This window comes from Mytilus edulis, chromosome 13 (assembly GCF_963676685.1).
Source record: "Mytilus edulis chromosome 13, xbMytEdul2.2, whole genome shotgun sequence".
Taxonomy (NCBI): Eukaryota; Metazoa; Mollusca; class Bivalvia; order Mytilida; family Mytilidae; genus Mytilus; species Mytilus edulis.
The window spans coordinates 50,886,708-50,908,898 of record NC_092356.1 but is presented as its reverse complement, the minus strand read 5'-3'; the positions used below and the strand labels follow the sequence as shown (position 1 = coordinate 50,908,898).

At 31.0% G+C, this 22,191-nt stretch overlaps 1 protein-coding gene across 1 annotated transcript in view; it reads left to right on the top strand.

Annotated features, from left to right (window-relative positions):
* Window positions 1–396: 396 nt before the first annotated feature.
* Window positions 397–22,191, top strand: part of LOC139501741 (transient receptor potential cation channel subfamily M member 2-like) — a 59,872-nt gene continuing 38,077 nt past the window's right edge. Inside the window, exons 1-10 of the mRNA XM_071290886.1 lie at window positions 397–529; window positions 7,676–7,784; window positions 11,166–11,262; window positions 13,735–13,841; window positions 14,504–14,594; window positions 15,184–15,293; window positions 15,757–15,958; window positions 18,502–18,539; window positions 20,294–20,410; window positions 22,077–22,095. Of these exons, the coding sequence (XP_071146987.1) occupies window positions 7,776–7,784; window positions 11,166–11,262; window positions 13,735–13,841; window positions 14,504–14,594; window positions 15,184–15,293; window positions 15,757–15,958; window positions 18,502–18,539; window positions 20,294–20,410; window positions 22,077–22,095 (790 nt within the window). The 5' untranslated portion in view covers window positions 397–529; window positions 7,676–7,775. The remainder of the gene's footprint in view (window positions 530–7,675; window positions 7,785–11,165; window positions 11,263–13,734; window positions 13,842–14,503; window positions 14,595–15,183; window positions 15,294–15,756; window positions 15,959–18,501; window positions 18,540–20,293; window positions 20,411–22,076; window positions 22,096–22,191) is intronic.

Here is a 22,191-nt window from a genome sequence, read left to right as displayed (position 1 = left end):
ATCTTATTTTTAATTGATAAATAGTTGACATCTTTTGATCCAGTGTTGCTCCTCCTCCTCCTCCTCCTCTTGCTGCTGCTCCTCCTGCTCCCTGTACTTTTTACCGATTTTGAATTTGAACTTGGAGAACAAATTATTCCCCCCGATTAGAACGACGAATGTTTATTAGAACAGAATATGGGTATCATTAGTGTCCATTGTTATGATTTATAAAAGACTACATTTATTGAGGTATATAAAAAACAAGACTGAAAAAAATACTAAATTTTGCAGGTTAATTATAATTAGCTATTTTCAATACAGTTAAGTATAAGGCTAGTTTCTTAAACAACAGTTTTAAACACATTTAGCGGACTAAAATTTTACCCAAGTTACCATGCATCATTTAATCTTAACAATTGTGTTCGATACTTTGGCGGAATTACAATTCTTCGTATTTTACCATTCATCATTTCCTTTTAACAATTAAGGTCTAACATAAATATTGTGTACAATGTTCAATGAGTATGAAAAAAGTAGCGAAGAAAATGTAAGTCCTTTACTAGATAAATATAATTACTTTTAATTTTCAGGTTCTGTTTTAAATATTTGTCATATTTATTGGGTCAAACAAACATATTTCATACTATTCGTACAAGTCTTTTCGGTTGTACTTTATGTGTTCTGTTCTGAATTTTGATTCTAATTCCATATTAATTGTTGCGAAACTCATCAGTTGAACGGATATCTAAATACATTTTTTGGCTTACAAAATAGATATTGATATTGTATGTGGTAAGAAAAATAATTGAAATCAATTTCTGACGTTATTGTATTAAATTCCCGATAACATGTACAATGAAGAGAGAATATCACCATCCTGATATAAATTGATGGTGAATTTTTGGAGAGAAAAAAACACTCATCTATCCCAATAACCTGGAAAACAAATACAAGAAAATATTGATTTATCAAGAATTAAAGTGTATATTACGCATTCACGGATTTTTATTGTCTTGTTATGGCTGGCAATGATGTTGGTTCCATCTATTTCAATGCATACATTGTTTTTATCAAAAGCAAAACCAGAAAGGAGTTAAAATGGCAACATCAATAAAATATACATCAAATTCAAAAAGAAAAGCTTATCATGTTCAATATTTTTAAAAAGCAAGGCTTTACTATAAGTAAGTGAACGTGGATTTTCTTTAACATACATCTATCAAATGTGTTAGCAGTCTTAGGCATATAGATTGTAGTCATCTAATCTGTATTTTAAGAGACAATAACTCACACTTTTACTTTGAATTCAAAATTAAAGATAAACAAGAGTATTTAATGTATCAATACATGAATAACATAATTTGGAAAATTAAAAAAAAAAAGTAATTACTACAATTTTCTATTCATGTTGGACAGCCGTATATTATATAAAACCTCATTTTATTCGGGACAACGCACAATTCCAATTCAACACGTTTTAGCAATAAAGTACCTAACATGAATAGATAATATCTTAAAATGTGTCAAGAACACATGAACGCAATAACGGTGTTGTATTTGCTATAATTAAACATTTTATTTGTCCGTTAAATTTTTCATTACAATCATGATAACAAATAATATCAAACAGACGATCATTTGGATTTTGTTCAAAATCTTCAATATATATTGTTTAAAACTAGGTGTTGAGTGAGCCTTTACAACCAATTAAGATAATCATTAGTATTTGATTAATTAATAATGAAATATCAATTAAAAAACAACGTCATGAATTCCTTTAAGAACGCAAGAACTTAACTGTTGCTACCTTATCGTGCTATAGAGACTAAATATATATAAATGTAACATGAAATTTACTATGTGCTTTGTCTATATACCTTTTTAAGTTTCTTTGTTACATATATGACGTAAGAGGCACTATACTTATACATCCCGTCATTGTGTTGTTGTTTTATGGTAAATTTGTGGGTTTTTAGTTTGTGTTTTTTGTTTGCTAATATGCTTGGTCTACATGCCATTTTGCGCTTCTTTGTTACATATGTGTATGGATTTTATTTAGTCATTACTGTTAAAATGTTCCTTTTTAAATTGTTACACGATGATGACTACAGTACCCATATTTTGACTATTTTATTTATTGTGTCTGTTTAGTTAACGCATCATTGTAAATATAACGAAATTTGATGAGACTGTCATCAAAGTGAGAGGGTAAGCACTATAAAACCAGGTTTAATCCACCATTTTCTACATTTGAAAATGCCTGTACTAAGTCAGGAATGTGACAGTTCTTGTCCATTCGTTTTTGATGTGTTTTGTTATTTGTTTTTGCCATGTGATTATAGACTTTCCGAATTGATTTTCAGTATTTTTGTGATTTTACTTTTTATAACACAATGTTGACTGTTGTATTTTAAAATTTTTACCTATTATGTCCGGGGTTTTTTGTTCACGCATCGCTGTCAATATAATGGAATTTGATGCGACTGTCCTGCAAATGAGAGGTTTAGCTGGCTATAAAACCAGGTTCAATCAACTATGTTATACATAGGAAATTGCCTGTACCAAGTCAGGAATATTATAGTTGATGTTCGTTAGATGTGTTTGAGCTTCGGATTTTGTCATGTGATTACGAACTTTCTGTTTTGAATTTTCATCAGAGATAATCTTTTTGTGATTTAACTTTTAAATTTGTCATTAGATGATAAAAATATTTTAAATCGACAACTAAAATTTAATGTGATTCATTTGTTAAAATTTTCATCACAAGACATCATTAAATCATTCATGAAAATCTATATTGTTTTATAAATTCAGCTCGTTTAAGTATCCTTTCTCAGCGACATTACATTCCTCATCCCTACTTTTAAAAACTTTATGACGAAAAGTACAAAAAACACTTCTTGAAAATCGTCATAAATTTTATCAGTGTTTTCTTTGTTTTTAGAAAAAAAGATGCCAATGTTAAATGAATGTAAAAGCTGAAGAGAATCATTTCTCGCATAATCCCGATAAAAGTTTGCTATGAATTTCCAGTGTTGACCTCTATGTGTCATTGTTTCTCTGTTTCGTTGGATAACTACCGCTAATTAACTTAATTCTCAGTACATTTGACACATTTTCCAACACTTGAATACTTGTATGAATAATGTGTATGCATTTATTGTTATTATACAGCAACACACTTTTGTTATTGAAGTCATAGTATTTGAAGTCCGATAAATTCTTAAGTCAACTTTTGGTGTTCTGATGAAAGGTAAAAAAATCGTTATTTTATAAGAATAAAACGTTGCTTACTGTTTAAAAATCACACGGAAATGTGTGATTTCAGCAGAAAATGAAAGTATCAGAATGCGAAAACTTGAAATTGGGAAACGAAAAACAACTTATGTAATCATGCAACAAAAATCCATCCTGTGCACAAATATTTGTACCCTTATGGTACTTTAAAATGTACTCAGAAACCCCTTTGGTGGCACATTAAAAAGCATTTTTCAATATGAACTAACATAATTTGAAATATACCATCTTCTATTTGATAGATCTAAGTCCTTCCTATTGTATTATATTAAGGTCTTCCCACTATTGAATATTACTTTTTGATAAGATGTTAAAACAAAAACATGACAGGCCAGAACGAAAAAAAATCAAAAAGATTATCTATACAAAATTTTAAAAGATCGTTTGGATTTTGTTGACTATTAGATACAAATATACAGATACAAAAAACAAGTACAGCTATTTAAACTTACAGTCAAACGTCCCATTCATACAATTCTGTGAATATTTATAACGTCTGTAAACAAAATTCAATCTAATTGTAACAGCTTTGTTTACGTATACATTATATTGGAGACCTAGATTGTTTATTAGTAATAACTTGCATTGGTTTTGCTTGCAGTGATTAGTCATTATCTAGTAAATGTTTTTGTGTTTTGTGTCGGTCGATGAAGAGTCAACTAATTCCAATTGATTTTTAAAATCTGGTTTAATGATGGTATGCGGCACACTTCTGTCCCGGTTTAGGAGAGGGTTAAGAACAATTTGTTTGAATTGTGTAATGTTCGTCATTTTGGGGACTTCTATAGTTTTATATACACTAAATAATGGTTTGATTATGCATGGTGTTGTTTGGAAGCAATTAGAAAGTGGGAATTGTTAACAAGAAACCGAATATTGTCCAATTTGTCATACATTTATGTTTAGCTTTTCCTGAGAAACACTGCCATTTGCAAAATTATTCATATCAGATGTATGTCCGTTCCGTATAGGAAAACAGTTTTGTTTTGAAAATAAATAATTATCGAAAGCAAAACATGTCATCATGTTAACGGTAAGATTTATGAAAACGTAAAGGTCTTAATGTGTGAATGCCAAGTGTCTTTTTAAATTGCTACATGCCTTATTTCTATAAAGTCTATAATTATTTGGTATCTTTTATCTAAACAAGAAACAGAATATTGTCCAATTTGTCATACATTTATGTTTAGCTTTTCCTGAGAAACACTGACATTTGCAAAATTATTCATATCAGATGTATGTCCGTTCCGTATAGGAAAACAGTTTTGTTTTAAAAATAAATAATTATCGAAAGGAAAACATGTCATCATGTTAACGGTAAGATTTATAAAAACGTAAAGGTCTTAATGTGTGAATGCCAAGTGTCTTTTTAAATTGCTACATGCCTTATTTCTATAAAGTCTATAATTATTTGGTATCTTCTTTTATCTAAAATCTCTGCAGCTGTTATGGTTGACAAATCAATGTAGATCTGTGGTAGCATATTTGAGTCATTGTTAGTGTCATATAACTGTAAGAAACGCACTTTTCAGCTTTTTACTTTGATACAGTGTAATTAGTTATGTCTTAAGCATCATATAGCATTGTTAACTCAGAAACTTACGAGGAGTTGGCAATTGATTATATGAGAGTAATAAATGATAATACATGTAAAAGATTTACTTATAGTTCGAGTTTGTGTGTGTTGCATTGGTGTTGTTCTGCTGTTTTTTTGTGTTTTTTGTTGCACTTTAGTGTTTCTATTGTGTCGTTGTTTTCCTCTTACAATTGATGTGTTTACTTCAGTTTTTGTTTGTAACCAAAATTCGTTTTCTCACTATCGATTAAAGACTTTTGAACAGCGGTATACTTCTGTTGCCTTTATTTACTAAGCGTTTCGATTTGTCGCATTTGATAGCACTTTGAATTATCATAATTTACAACTAATTATACGTATCTTAAAGTTCTCGAGGGTATGTTCATATTCATTAGCGGTATGGGCTTTGCTCATTGTTAAAGGTCGTACGATGACCTATAGTTGTTAATTTCTGTGTCATTTTGGTCTCTTGTGGACAGTTGTCTCATTGGCAATCATACCACATCTTCTTTTTAAAATTATATCGTAATTGTTTCGCTGCTTTTGGAAGTATTTCTTTTTCGTGTTTGTTTACTGCGATAAGGTAACATGACAGCCAGGATAGTTTCAATATATTGTTTAAATATTTAAATACCAGAATAATCGCTTGATCTGTGATTTAACTGATAGTTTCATAATTATTTGTATCACGCATAATGTTTTAACCGATTAACCAACTAAACAATTCTAAAATTGCTCATATATTGCTGACTGTGCATATAATGTTTTTAATACTTAAATAGTTTCTGTATGTTGATGCATAAAATATGTTTAGGGAAATACTAGTTCTTTCACTTTTATCTTACAACTACATAAAGTATACTTAAATAAAGATTCAAATAAATATCCGACACCAGATGTGCATTTTGACAATTAATAAAATTGAGAATGGAAATGGGGAATGTGTCAAAGAGACAACAACCCGACCAAATAAAAAACAACAGCAGAGGGTCACCAACAGGTCTTCAATGTAGCGAGAAATTCCCGCACCCGGAGGCGTCCTTCAGCTGGCCCCTTAACAAATATATACTAGTCCAGTGATAATGAACACCATACTAATTTCCAAATTGTACACAAGAAACTAAAATTAAAATAATACAAGACTAACAAAGGCCAGAGGCTCCTCACTTGGGACAGGCGCAAAAATGCGGCGGGGTTAAACATGTTTGTGAGATCTCAACCCTCCCCCTATACCTCTAACCAATGTAGAAAAGTAAACGCATAACAATACGCACATTAAAATTCAGTTCAAGAGAAGTCCGAGTCTGATGTCAGAAGATGTAACCAAAGAAAATAAACAAAATGACAATAAAACATAAATAACAACAGACTACTAGCAGTTAACTGACATGCCAGCTCCAGACTTCAATTAAACTGACTAAAAGATTATGATTTCATCATATGAACATCAGGCACAATCCTTCCCGTTAGGGGTTTAGTATCATACCATCATAACATATATGAGAAGAACATAACCCGTGTCATGCCAACAACTGTTTTTAGAATAAATGTGTTTTGTTCCGATGCAAAGACCTTATCAGTGACTCAATATTAACGCCAAAGTATGCAATCTTTAATGACTTGACAACAGTATCGTAATTATATTCCTTCTTAATAAGTCTATTCAAAGGTTTTGTAAGTTTCTGAGGTGAATACTGACACCTTTGTGCTTTCTTTGGTTATACTGAAGAACAAATAATTTTAAAATTCAAAATATAATTCAAAGGCCAAAGACCAAATTAAACCAATCAGTACCTGAAGTATAACCAAATTCTGACCAGAGCTTTGCATGGGAGAGATATAGTCCATGATTTAAAATAATGTCATCAATATTCATCAAACAATATCAGTGTTTTAATAACAATAACCCTGTAATGGTTACATGACAGGTGATACCCTCCGGAAATTAAGTGTGTTTTTGTGGATAAACATGCACATGTAGTGAAAAGAAACAACAATTAGTTAAAATTTATCATTTTTGTTTATTCCTGTTAAAAAACGTAATATCGTATTTAGGCACAATCATTTATCACGACGTTTTAATGTGATAAGCTAATGCGACAATTTTCAACACTAGATTAGTTTGCATGCACGTAAGCAACTTATTGTTCCTGAAATCCACATTGTACTAGTAAGCAATAAATGTAGTAAAATAAAAGATATTATGGCGTTTGTATTATTTAATGAAGCATGTTGAACATGGTCCGTAATGACTATGGCATGACATATAATTATTGACTGCCTCATTTGATTTTGTGTTTCGTTTTCCGATCATATAATTATATTTTCTACAGCGTCTTTGTAATGTATTTTATAAAACATATCAGTGCAAATCCATCTTTGTTAAAAGCAATGCATACTTACAATTCGTGGTTTTTTGGGTTGTTTTTTTTTTTGGCAAGAGAATGTGGTATGTGATAAAATATGAATCACACGTTTATATGTTTTTTTAATATTGTAGTTTGGAGCCTCTAGTATATTCAAATCCAAGTTCAATATAATTCTAAAAGGTTATAGTGTTGAAACTCAAGTAAACAAAAATGCCACAGTCCACAACTGTTACGGGAAAAAAAACACACAAGATTAGTGAAGAAAGTAAAATTACTCCTTATTTTGGGACATTTCAAAACAACAAGTCCTTATTCAAATGGCAAAAAACTTTAAGCGCAAACACATCAAACTATGATAATAGATCAATAGCTTGTTAGAAAATCAATTAAAAATGATGTCATGAATAGGCTATACTTAATGTTTTGATCTTCGTATTTCTATTTATTATAGATTGATTGATAAAGAACTTGCAGAATAAATATTCAACTGATGGAGTGTTGCAGTCCTTAGGATATATTTGCAAAACATAACCTACTGAAATAAGCTTAGTATGGCGGAGGTATAATACAGCTAAATTTTGTTTTATGTTTGTCTAAAATTAACTGTTATTTTCTTGGTAAGGTAAAGGGACGTACAAACAAGGTCATATCAATTTGATAGCTGATCCTAATGATTGTAAAAGCGCTATGTACATTCATTGGATATACATAATTGTTGTGGTAAATTTCAAAAAAGGAATTATTGGAAAATCTTTTTTTTAGCTCACCTGGCCCAAAGGGCCAAGTGAGCTTTTCCCATCACTTTGCGTCCAGCGTCCGGCGTCCGGCGTCCGGCGTCGTTAACTTTTACAAAAATCTTCTCCTCTGAAACTACTGGGCCAAATTAAACCAAACTTTACCACAATCATCATTGGGGTATCTAGTTTAAAAAATGTGTCCGGTAACCCGGCCAACCAACCAAGATGGACGCCATGGCTAAAAATAGAACATAGCGGTAAAATGCAGTTTTTGGCTTATAACTCAAAAACCAAAGCATTTAGAGCAAATCTGACAAGTAAGTTTAACAAATAAGTCAACATGACCGAAATGGTCAGTTGACCCCTTTAGGAGTTATTGCCCTTTATAGTCAATTTTTAACAATTTTTCATAAATCTTAGTTTTCTTTTACAAAAATCTTCTCCCCTGAAACGACTGGGTTAAAATAATCCAAACTTGGCCACAATCATTTTCGGGGTATTAAGTTTAACAAATGTGTCCGGTGACCCGGCCATCCAACCAAGATGGCCGCCATGGCTAAAAATAGAACATAGGGGTAAAATGCAGTTTTTGGCTTTTAACTCAAAAACCAAAGCATTTAGAGCAAATCTGACTGGGGTGAAATTATTTATCAGGTCAAGATCTATCTGCCCTTAAATTTCCAGATGAATCGGACAACCCGTTGTTGGGTTGCTGCCCCTAAATTGGTAAGTTTAAGGAAATTTTGCAGTTTTTTTGGTTATTATCTTTAATACTATTATAGAGATAACCTGTAAACAGCAATAATGTTCAGGAAAGTAAGATTTACAAATAAGTCAACATGACTGAAACGGTCAATTGACCCCCTAAGGAGTTATTGTCCTTTAAAGTCAATTTTTAACAATTTTCATAAAATTTGTATATTTTACTAACATTTTCCACTGAAACTACTGGGCCAAGTTCATTATAGATAGCGATAATTGTAAGCAGCAAGAATGTTCAGTAAAGTAAGATGTACAAACAAATCACCATCACCAAAACACAATTTTGTCATGAATCTATCTGCTTCTTTTGTTTAATATTCACATATACCAAGGTGAGCGACACAGGCTCTTTAGAGCCTCTAGTTTTTAATTTCATGTAATACATGTATGAGTTTTAATAGAACATCTAATAAAACATACATTGTACTATCGAACACATACATTTTAGTACTCAATATATACTCAAGTTAAAGCATATTGTCTTAAACACAAAATATTTAGACCAGTTGTTTAAAAGTACCACTTCTCTTAACATAAAAGAAATAAAACATATAGATATATTCAAAGACAAACCTCCTACGAAATTTCTTGGAATGCACAGTGTCATGTTTGACATGTTTGGTTTATAAAGCTCTAAGTGTTCAAATATCTTTTTTGTTTTCTTTTATTCTGAAACCAAAACATGTATAAACATCTGATAAACTTTCATGGAGTCGTCTACAAATTATAAAAAAAAGTCACTGTTTGCTATATGAACGATTGTAAAATATTTCATTTTGTTTTGAGTCTCGCCATTTAAATCACACTTAAGATTAAAAAAGAATGATTAAATGAATCTTTTGATTCCCACTCATCCATTTAAGTGTATGCCTCAAACGATGTTTTATTTAAAATATCAGTAAAAAAGTGATATACTAACATATTCCAATAATTGCATAAAAGAATATCTTGTTCGCATAGAATATATATATATCATATCAAATATATATATATATATAAAAGAAACATCACTGCCTTCTTTGGAAGTTTGTCATATAAAAAAGAAGATGTGGTATGATTGCCAATGGGACAACTATCCACAAAAGACCAAAATGACACAGACATTAACAGCTATAGGTCACCGTACGGCCTTCAACACTGAGCAAAGCCCATACTGCATAGTCAGCTATAAAAGACCCCGATAAGACAATGTAAAACAATTCAAACAAGAAAACTAACGGCCTTATATATGTAAAAAAATAAACGAATAACAAATGTGTAACACAAAAACAAACGACAACCACTGAATTACAGGCTCCTGACTTGGGACATGCACATACACAAATAATGTGGCGGGGTTAAACATGTTAGCGGGATCCCAACCGTCCCCTAACATGGTGGTATAACAGTACAACATAAGAACGAACTATAAAAATGTTCATTTATTTCATTCTTGATGCGTGTAAAAATTCTATATGTTTTCCACATGTATATTTCAAAATTCATTCTTAATAAAAATCCGGCAATTTCTAGATTTATAACGTTAGATGAATCACTAGATTTTCCATTATTGTATTGAATGTAGACATTACATACATCTCCTTACACACAACGTTAAGTTGCTTGATCTTCCACGTGTCCACGTAACCAGTTTTTAATAATTCAAAACTAATTGTGTGAGTAATGAAAGCAAGACTTCAAGTAATTGTAAAACTACCCATTCTAGGGGATACGTGAATCAGATATGGATATTATTACTAATAAATCCAAGGATCTGTTAGAGTACACATGATAAAAGTCCCTCTCATCTTTAAACAGTTATAAAACTGTTGTATTTTCTAACTTTTACACCCACACACACACACACAGGTTTTATTACATGTTTCAATGAAAACACGCATTCATAGAACTGGTATGTGTTTCACAAGAAGAAAGATCATTTGACCACGGGTGTATTGTGTTACATGCGAATAGTGTGCATGTCTTGAAAACGTTCACGTTTGATATTTGTACAATAAAGGCAATGTCGTAACTGTATACGATAAACGTTTGGGTAAACGAAAGAGTACTTATATAACGTAAAATTACATAAACCCCAAACCAATCGTAATCAATATATTCTAAAGCAAGCTGTTTATCTAAATTTAGGCCCTATTAATTATCATTTGCACATATTTATATCGAACAATACTGGCATGTACCAATTGTTTTGACCCGCAGAAACCTCCAGGATGTGTAAACACTTTTAGAAATTCTAATTCTGATTAACTTGACATTAAATCGTTTATATTTAATACGACTTTAGTATGCCTCAGAGGACAATTCATGATACTCTGTATTTAGTTTCAAGTATAGATTATGCTTTAGCTAAGATTAAACCATTCGGTTTTTTTTTCTTTTTCAAACTTTCAACGTTCATAACCGAATTTAAGGAATTAATTGTTTATTTTACATCCTAAACAGGACAAGAGACCACCATCCTTGTATCTAATATTTGATCACGAAGAAGACACAGATGATGGAAAGATGAAATTTATGTATGAAATCATGGAATTTGCAAGTAAGGTCATGCAATGTTTTTTCAAATGTAGTATTTCATTACAAACTACTGAACTACTGGAGATCATTGCATATGATATTTCATTTACCAACATAATCTATGAAATAAGGCAAGGCCAAAATATAAACAAACAGGTAACTACAACATAGCTTGCAGGCAATCGTTTAAATGGACGTTATGTTGTTATCCTTTGGTCTTGGATCTTTTTATCATTATGTGTGTGCCTACACATATATATTTGACTTAACACAGGAGTATAGTAGGTGTCAACTTCAATTACCATGTTTACTGACCCACTCCACATTAAGTCAGTAAATACACACATATATTCAATTATTTTTCGATCGGGTTGGTACTTATTAGAACAATACAACGGGTGCCACGTTTGGAGTCCAAAAATGTGACGTATATATCAGTTTTACTTCTTGTTTTAAGATAGATATAAATGTGTTATCAAGCTTAGTCCGTTGCCAAAATCACGCATGTGTAATTTCACATTTCTATAGGTTTGATTGCTGATATTTAAGTTTTAAAAGGTTGCTGCAACTTTTTAATTAGTTGATCATAAATCGATAGCATAAGGCTACAATTAATTAGTATCGACCAATAAGGATTTTAATTTCGAGGTCATTGATATAATGAGTAACACACAAGGGGTTGATAATAATTTGTTAATACGATTTTGATGTTCTTATTAATATCAAAAGTGGATAGGCTTCAGCGTATGGTGATTGGAACAACAACATCATGTTATCTTGAATTCGGTGTTCCACAATGTTCCGTGCTAGACCGAAATTGTACACTCTTTTCTCGAAGACAATAAGTGAAATGTACCGTCGTCATGGTATGACATATCACTGATATGCGGAGGATACACAACTGTGCATGGTTATCAAGCCGCTAGACAACTTCGGAGAACTATTTTCAAAACTTGATTACACCAAAATATCTTTAGGCAAGTGTACAAAATTTCGAACTTAAAGTTGGCCATTATGTAATAAGTAGAGTATGCTGCGTGACAAACATTGGTCAACATCTTATGATAAAACAACAAGTTTAAGCAAAAGTAAAATCTTGTCATTTTCAAATGAAAAGTATTTGATGCATTCGCAGCTTTAAAACAACAACCACTTACAAGACACTAGTGAACAGTCTAGTAAGATCGAGACTTGATAATTGGAATATTCTGCTGACCGTATCACCGTGACTACGATGTACAGATTACAAATAAAATACAAAATGCAGCAGCTCGTCTTATCACCAGGACAAGAAAACATAAACATGTTATACCGATACTTGCTGATTTCGTCTAAAAGAGACAACAATACAAAACAATCACGTATGTGTACTCCGCTTTGAATGACATTGGCTCTGCCTACAAATATTCAATTGACACGTGCCAAATCGATCTCTGCGTTCGAGTTCTACAAAACTACCTATCGTTCCAAAAGTCAGGACGAAGACGTACGGCTAAAAACAATTTGATTGGGCAGCGGCATCTCTATGGAACAATCTTCCGAACAGTTTGAGGGCATACGATACATTTTGCTGACAATTTGCACGTCGACTATTTTTTGCCTGATTACGTCAAATATGTGATAAAAAGATATACCTTCATTTGCTACTTTTTGAGTAAAGTGAGGTCAAAATTTCACATATTTGCTCAAAATTCGAATTTGTGGGCGTAATTTTCCTTTCTCCAGAAATGAATATTTTTTTTGTTTTAAAATATTAATTAACACAAGCTGCTTTTTAAATTACAACGTGTATTTATAAATTATGTTTTAAATGAATGTCTTTTAAACTTTGGCAATTTGTTTATGATAAATAACTCATATTTATCAGATGTTCACGAATGTATCAAAAACAACATGTTTTGCTGTCTATTTATCAAATTTTAAAAAATTACACTATTAAAGTTTTCATGAAAATTTGCACACATTTTCTTCTTATTTAATCAAATCAAAAGGCACTTAGAAAAAAAGGGGGCCGTGAACTCGTTTTCAAGTTAATTAAGTTTGAATGATAAAAATCAGTCGAAAACTAATTTGTTTCCCTATATGTCATAGTTTGACGTCGCAAAAATACATTACGTTGGCATCTTCATCAACCACCTCTTCCCCCTCCCCCAAATCCCCACCCTATTTTCCCTTGTAACTTTATCGTATGCCCTTACGACAATGCCGCGCTAATCCTTAGAATGTTTTAATTCTCAGCTAAAAACTCATTTGTATCACATTCCTTTTTGATTAGATTTTTTTCTTTTCCCTTTTATGTTTTTTTTACTTGTTTTGTATCAATTTTTAATGCAACTTTGTTTCGCTTTTAGCCTATATTGTTATTTTCTTTTTCTTCTGATTGGTATTTAACTTATCTTGTTGATCACTGCACAAACACTTGTTCGTTTTACCATTAATATTGAGAGTGTTTTAATCGTTTTATTTGTAATAAGTTTTTATTATGATATTTCAGATAAGAGTAAACTACCTTGCCATATTGTGGGACAGACAGTTTTGTTTGAAAGTGATTCTACGAAGAAGTCTTATATCCATGCCAAAACAGAACGCAAAATGGTTGAGGTACGTTTAATCCATATTTTTCCAAATACCAAAAAAACATAAAAACATAATCATATGATATCTAAATAATTGATTCAAACCTTTAAAACATCAAACTGTTTTCAATATGATCAATCTTATACAATTGTTTAAATACTTTTTAACTCGGGCCATTTTCATTAGGTCTGATTGAAACCATCTTTTGTATAAAACGTTATGTGGATTAGATCACTTGAATTTTTAGGACGAGAAGAGATTTTAGAATTCGTAGAATATGTTAGTTCTGCGGTTTGATGATCAGGTCTATGGGTTTGAAATTTGAATGCTACCAGATGATCAAGATTTGTCAGGTGTATTCAGCTAGTAACTGAGCATTTTTAAACCCCTCATGAACACGGTTTTTGAGGTTTTTTTGCTGGTGTGATGACAAATAAATTGCAAAAAAAAATGTTTATAAGACGAAAGCTATGTTTATTTGCTATAAACTGTTAAATCAGGTTATATATTTAATAGATTGATCTTATCCTGAACTCTCAACAAATCAACGACAGTACATGTAAAAAAGTTCATGATGATATTTGTTTTCACGGAACAGCTAAACAAATGCCCCACTCTTGAAGTGCAATGTCGGAGTAAATGTTGATAAAATAAAATTCTAGTCTAAATTTTTATTTATTTTTTAGAAACTAAAAGAAAAAGGATTTACAATACCAAGAAATCGAAACACTGACGACGACATTGGCATGATTAATTACTTTAAGCAAACGCAAAAACGTACGGTTTTTTAGAAAGTTTCGATATACAAAAAACAAAAACGATATCAGGGTAGCATGTTTACATTTAAAAAGTAAAATATATGATTTACAGTTATCTTTTTAACAGTTTTATATGATCATCGTGATTTGGTTAAATGTTATCAAGTATCTGTGTCGTAGCTATATAGATAACACATCAGTTTTCCAATTATCCAAGCTTTGCAATTGACCTATAACTGAGTCGTTGTTGTTATGTGTAAATTGATATACGCTATCGTTTCGTTTTTCATTGTAACACATATATGTTATTTTTTCTTATCAATGATTCTTTGTTCAGAACTTTCCTTTATCGGGGATTTGTTATAAAGATATGCACTCCAATTTTTGTATTTGGTGTTGGATTTTCTAACATTCTGACAGATGCCGGAATGATCATCTTCCGCATAAAAACAAAATTAAATTATATAATGACATGTCTCCTGTTAAACTGTATCTATCCGATGTATCAAAAGTACCTAAGTATTGAATACAACTAGGAATGTGTCATTATTGTCGTTTAATTTGAACTAATATTATATTGTCTTTTGACTGATCAAACACTGACATAGGAGATGTTTTACCAATCCTCATATCCTTTGAAAATGGCAAGATGACATCAGACGGACTAACACTATTTGCAAAATCGACAATTTTCCAAATGCCTCACATTTGCTTCAAGGTGAGTAGATATAGGAAGATCTGGTATGAAACAACTCTCCATCAAATTCACAATTTATGAAAATAACCCCTTATACATGTAGGTTTACGATACGTTTAACATAATTTTAAGATACGTGCAGTTAAGCGCGTCTGGCGTACTCAATTATAATCCTGGTAACTTTGATAACTCTTAACAAGATTTCATTACTGATAGTTTTGAATAAGGTGCTTGTTGGCTCTTTGATTTTTATGATCGTTCATCTGTTACCTCCGTAATATAAAGTACATAAATGATTGTGAATACATGGAAAAAGATGTGTGTTAATATCAATGCTTTAAATAATATTAAAAGAGAAATATGTGTAGGAATTGAACATACTTGTATCTTGTACTAAGTAAACTGTATAGAACAGTTGTTTAGCTCTGTCTTGTTTTTGTGTTTTGTTTTAGTTCTCATGTTCTTAAAATTGTATTTTTAACAGAAATCAACTGATGACATTTTATGGTCTAGAGAGAAAAATGACAAACGTTCTAACATAGAATATAAAAGAGACAATAAGAAGTCAATGCAAATTAAGAAATCAAGTAGCGAACTGGGTCCAATGTTACATAACATTCAATATACTTCCAAGTTTCGGTCTGACTATGATCACATCATGCACATCTGCACCCTGATGATTACAGGTATCCTTTTAGAATAAATTAGATATACATGTTTATATATATATAAAATTATGTGTTTTCTCAGAAAGAAATATAATCATTTATATTTTGTTATATCTACAGCGTTAGGATTATTTTGTGACGTAGAAACGATTAAAGACAATTGAACAAAACTTTCGCTACCAAATTATTAATCACTGATACAAGTTCAAGATGTTATGTCATTACAAGTATTCCTTCATTAAAAAATACATGTTATCACTCAACATACTCGACTTTTTTATCTCCACAATCTGTGATATGCTTGTTGTTTTATCTTGCATCAGAAGTCGATATTTTAATGTGTAGCATTTGTCCATTCATAATGATCGACTTGATGTTTTAATCATATTCCTAATCAATACTTAACCTAATCAATACAAAAACATATATTCCAAAATTCTTTAATTTGGATTCCAGTTATATTCAGGATGTCCTGTTACTCAGGCACCCCCATTTGTTTGTGCTTTCAAGTCATTTAATGTGCTGTTCACTTAAATAATGTTATAGAAACAAGTAGTCTGAGTCATATTTTGACCCATTTCTTGATATTGCCACACGAGAAAGGCAAAAAATGTCACAAAAATTATGGTTTTAGCTTTCCAATTGTCCATTCAATTTCTGTTCACTTATCATACATTTTGTTCATTGTATGGTGTTTACATATTATATAAATTGATAAATTATGTTCACGCTATATGGGCTGCAGTGTCAGGGGTCAAAGTTATCTCCTCTAAATAAAGGTTGACCAATACGATATATCTGTGACTACAATTATTTTCGCTATAAATACGCAAGTGTATGTTACCTATTACAAATGTAAGTACAGGGTTTCCTAAGCACCATGCAATCTTTTTTTTCAATATGATACAAGAGATCTTTAATTTTGTTCTACGTATACATTTTTTAGAAGAAGAAATCTGAAAAAATTATATATTTAAATCTTAACTGCAATAAAAATATATAACATCTACTTTATGGCATTTGATTCCTTAATGGCATTTCAGCCATTTTTACATAGGATTGTACCGGGAAATATGAACCTAAGTATTGCAGCTGAGGGACAATCATAGAATTCATATTTTGGTTTAAAATATATGATATTGATCGTTTGCATTATTTATGTAGAGAAAACCGTGTGATATAGTCTCTGGCTGGTGTAAACTTCCTACTCACACCATACACTATTACACAATTCACCGAACATAATTGCATCATTCACCTGTGCTTTTACACCATACACGTAACACCTTTGCACCATACACCTTACACATATAACTACATATAACATCCAAAATTACTCATAATGCGATTTAATTTCAATGAAAGCATGAGACTTCAATATAATTTATTAATTTTGAAAACGAATTGTGATCACAATATTGTAAATTAATGTATACAATTAAAAATATAGTTCAATACTTTCCATAATTCTAAACATTGATAACCACACTATATATGCGTTACACAATCACATCATTCCTCTTACACCAAAGCACCATACACCTTCTACCATTGCACCATATGCCATACACCATTATACTGTACACGATTTGAAAGTTTACACCATCCAAAGACTGTAAAGTCTAAAAGTTCAGTTTTAAAATTTTAATTTCTCTCAATTACAATTTCTTACCGTTAAATTCTCAGCATTGTCTCATCTCTATTTTCAAATTTGGTTGTACATGTTGTATAGTGTAATGAAAACAATTCAAAATTAACCTTTTCAGAGTTATTGTTATCTTAACTTTGTTCCTGAAATATTGAATTTTTATCTACAAATCAATTACTTCATGATGAAAGTAACAAAGTTTTCACTATTTTTTGTTACAAACGAATATCTGAATTGTGTTAAAAATGACAGATTTTTTTTTTTGAATTGATATAGGATAACAAAAAATAAACGACGAATCTATTTGTGTAAAGGAAGTCTTTGGTAACCTCTTGGAAATTTTCATGCTATATCCTGTGCAAGTTTTTAGCAGCAAAAATTGAAAAATCGCCTGGGCTTTCTTTCAAACTTACCTTTTTACAATGTCTACGCTATATCACGCAACTATACTTCACATTGTTGTAACATAATCGTGAATAGTTCCCTTATTACTGATTCTAAATCATTTGATCAACAAATAAACTGAAAGATATATAGGAAATTTTGCAGCCAAAAAATGCAGATTTTAAATATAGAATATACTGTACGTAAAAGAACGTAACTGTTGGTTTAAATTCCATCTTTTCTAAATAAGACAGACTCCTGCATCATGTTTGTAATGATTTTGTGTTGTCATAATTTTAAGTTTGACATCTTATTTGAATTTGTCCCGGATAACCTAGCTTTGAGAGAATGATTATATGCATATTAAGTTAGATGGTTTTAATATTGAGATCGCGTATATGCTACAGTTAATTTGAAAAATCAGGGATTTTATTAAAATCCTTGAAACAACAAGTGATATTGTAACCACTGTAATTGTGGCTGATGAAGTGTATTATGATGTATCAGTGATTTGATGGTCTATTTGTAGTGTGTTTGAAAGAAGTATCTTCGACAGAGGGACAATATGTAAGTTATAGTCTTTATTATTTTTTTTATTTTTTTTATGTATCACTATTTTTTTAACGTTTTACCTTTTTCAAAATATTAGTAATTACACGATTTAAACAAAAAATCAAAATCATAATATGTTTGTTTTGAGTATTGATTATAGCTGAATTTTGAATTAATTTACGTTGGGACACAAACTGGTCAAAATCAGCTAAAAATATGACTAATTTATAATTGAAGGCTAATATATGAAAAAAGAATGCTTGCCAATGAGACCAAAATGACAAAAAAAACTAACAACTACAGCATGTAAAGGTACCAGGATTATAATTTAGTACGCCAGACGCGCGTTTCGTCTACATAAGACTCATCAGTGACGTCATATCAAAATATTTATAAAGCCAAACAAGTACAAAGTTGAAGAGCATTGAGGATCCAAAATTCCAAAAAGTTGTGCCAAATACGGCTAAGGTAATCTATGCCTTGAATAAGAAAATCCTTAGTTTTTCAAAAATTTCAAAGTTTGGTAAACAGGAAATTTATAAAAATGACCACATTATTCATATTCATGTCAACACCGAAGTGTTGACTACTGGGCTGGTGATACCCTCGGGGACAAAACGTCCACCAGCAGTGGCATCGACCCAGTGGTGTAAATAGTTATCAAAGGTACCAGGATTATAATTTAGTACGCCAGACGCGCGTTTTGTCTACATAAGACTCATCAGTGACGGTCACCGTACGGGCTTTAAAAATGAGCAAAGTCAATACCACGTAGTCAGCTATTAAATGCCCCGAAATATAAATGTGAAACAATTCAAACGAAAAAACTAACGGCTTTATTTATGTACAAAAGATTAACGAAAAAACAAATATGCAAGACATAAACAAACGACAACACTGAAATACAGACTTCTGACTTGGAACAGGCACACACACACATAATGTAACGGGGTTAAACATGTTAGCGGGATCCTAGCTCTTCTTAATTGGGACAGTGGTATACCAGTACAACATAAGAACGAACTATAAAAATCAGTTGAAAAAGGCTTGGACAAAAATACAAGTGGACGTGACCGCGAACTTGCGCATCCCAACAACAACAAAAACCAATAGTTACAGACCTGAGAGTACTCGCAATTAACTGACAGCTATGTCAAAGCCACTAGAACTAATAAAACAATCATGCATCTAAGACTAAATTATCAATCCGTATTAATCCAACATCAAACGGATTGAGTGTAAAGACGTCATAAACAGTCAGAGAAGAACATGACCTTGTGCAATACTAAGATACATGTATCGACAGATTGTAATTTCATAAATAAGTTGATTTTTTCAAGATTTAAGTTAGAAATTCCAAGTCTGAAATTGATAATTCCAAGATTAAAGTTTAAAAATTCATGTTTAAAGTTGGTACTACTATGATTAAAGTTAGAAATTCCAAGTTTAAAGTTGATAACTCTAAGATGAAAGTTGATAACTCTAAGATGAAAGTTGATAACTCTAAGATTAAAGTTGGAAATTCCAACCTTAATGTTGAAAATTCCAAGTTTAAAATTGTTAATTTCATAATGAAACACAATTCAAAAAGATAAAATAAAAAAGGATAGACCTAATACGCGTCCACAATATAGACATAGGTAAAATAGCACATTACTTTCAAACTTTTTTGTTCTTTTTATTCTATTTTAAAGATTACCTGATTTGGTTGGGTTTTTTTTTTTTTTTTTTGGCATTTGTAAATAACATGAAACAAAGTTACGTTTTAGGTGGCATATTATACTGCCGTATCTACGTACCTATTAGAAAAGGGGAAATGGACGATCTATAAACAGTTGATGAAAACGTTTTTTAAGGAGAGATATCTGGAATTCATGAACAAAGAGGTAAGCTATATAAGCTTAAAGATTCCAAACAATAAATAAATAAATAATTTGCGTTATAAGAATGCGTCATCAGATCCCGGAGTTTTAGATACATCGCGAGTGATTAAAACGAAGACAGTGAAGCAAAAGCACTGAATACATATACATGATCTATCAATTAGAACACGAGGAAAATTCAAATCAATATTTGTTTTTTTCTAATATGTATTGATCAATCTTATTTTTAAATAATTATACGTTAATTAACGAAACAAACAAAAACTGAGGGAATAGCATGCACATCAAAATTAGTGATATCGTATGTTTTGACAAGGTAAACAATATCATATCCTTTAAATAAATCTAGATTTATCAAAATGTGTAGGAATTCGACATACGAATTATGCGGAAATATTTTTAAATAGTGTCAGTTTAACTCAATATTCCTTTATATCATCTGATTTATTCTTAAAGAGTCCACATTATTCTCGAACTGATCCACAATAGTCTTTAAAGTTTAAATATTATTGTTAAGGTTTATGTACCCTTATGTAGCCATTTTTGTACGAACTTTTCAAACTTCAATTGTATCAAAACTACAGATATTATGAATAATAGAGATAGGCCATTGTGTACATATTCCAAGGGGAAACTTAATGCAAAGCATTATTTTTTACTATGCCATTGCATTTAATAGAAAAAGAGGACTTTGTGGCAAATAAATCAAGATTTTTATAGGCTGTGGATTTTCTATAAAAATCTTGATTTATTTGCCACAAAGTCCTCTTTTTCTATCAAATGCAATGAAACAGTAAAAAATAATGCTTTGCATCAAGTTTCCCCTTAAAACATGTACTAAATGGCCTATCTCTATTATTTATTATATCTTTAGTTTTGATACAATTGAGGTTTGAAAAATTCGTACAAAAATGGCTACAGAAGGGTACATAAACCTTAACTATTGATAATTCCTCGACATTCTTACATACGCCTGAGTATATATACACAATTATCGTTAGTCTGAACGATGTATGTGTTTGTGTCGGCACATTATTGACACTTTAAAGAGAGCCTGAATTTGTCATGACATATAGTATACAAGTAAGTCTGAAAAGTGCCACATTGATCTTGATACTTTCTTAACAGTTTAAAATTTGTCTGAATTTTTCTGACCAGTATCACTTAAATGGAAACAACTTAAAACAATAACTTGCCAACATTTTGATTTAACATTAAATGTTCAAAAGGCAAATTTACCAATGTCATTTCATGTAACATGTGTAAGCTCAGAGCTACTGACAATTTTTAGACTATCCTGGAAACTAAAGCTTTAATTGATGTCATTTTTTAAAAGCCTTTTTCAACCAGAAAAATTCCTCCGAATAACGTAAATTTATTCTGATTAGAACAATGATTACATAAACTTCAAAAGTGGTAATACCGGGTGCACCGACAGGGTTAAGATCTCCTGAAGTCTGAATTAACCCGATTATGAAACACATTTACGGTCATTAAAGGGACGTGATGAGCCATAATTATCAAAACAAACCTTTAAGATATACACCCTTATTGCAATGAAGGTTATTAAGATGTATAGCTAGCTGAAATTTACCTTTTAAGGTGACAGACAAACTTTTTTTAACGGGACATTGATTGTAATATTGAAAGTAATTTTCTTAAATTTCAGCGGTTTGCATCCAATAGTGGTAAGTTCAAACTTATGCAAAGAATATTTGTCAGTAAATAAAACAAGACAAACTCCAACGAGATTTCAATTAATAGATATGACACTTAACGACCGC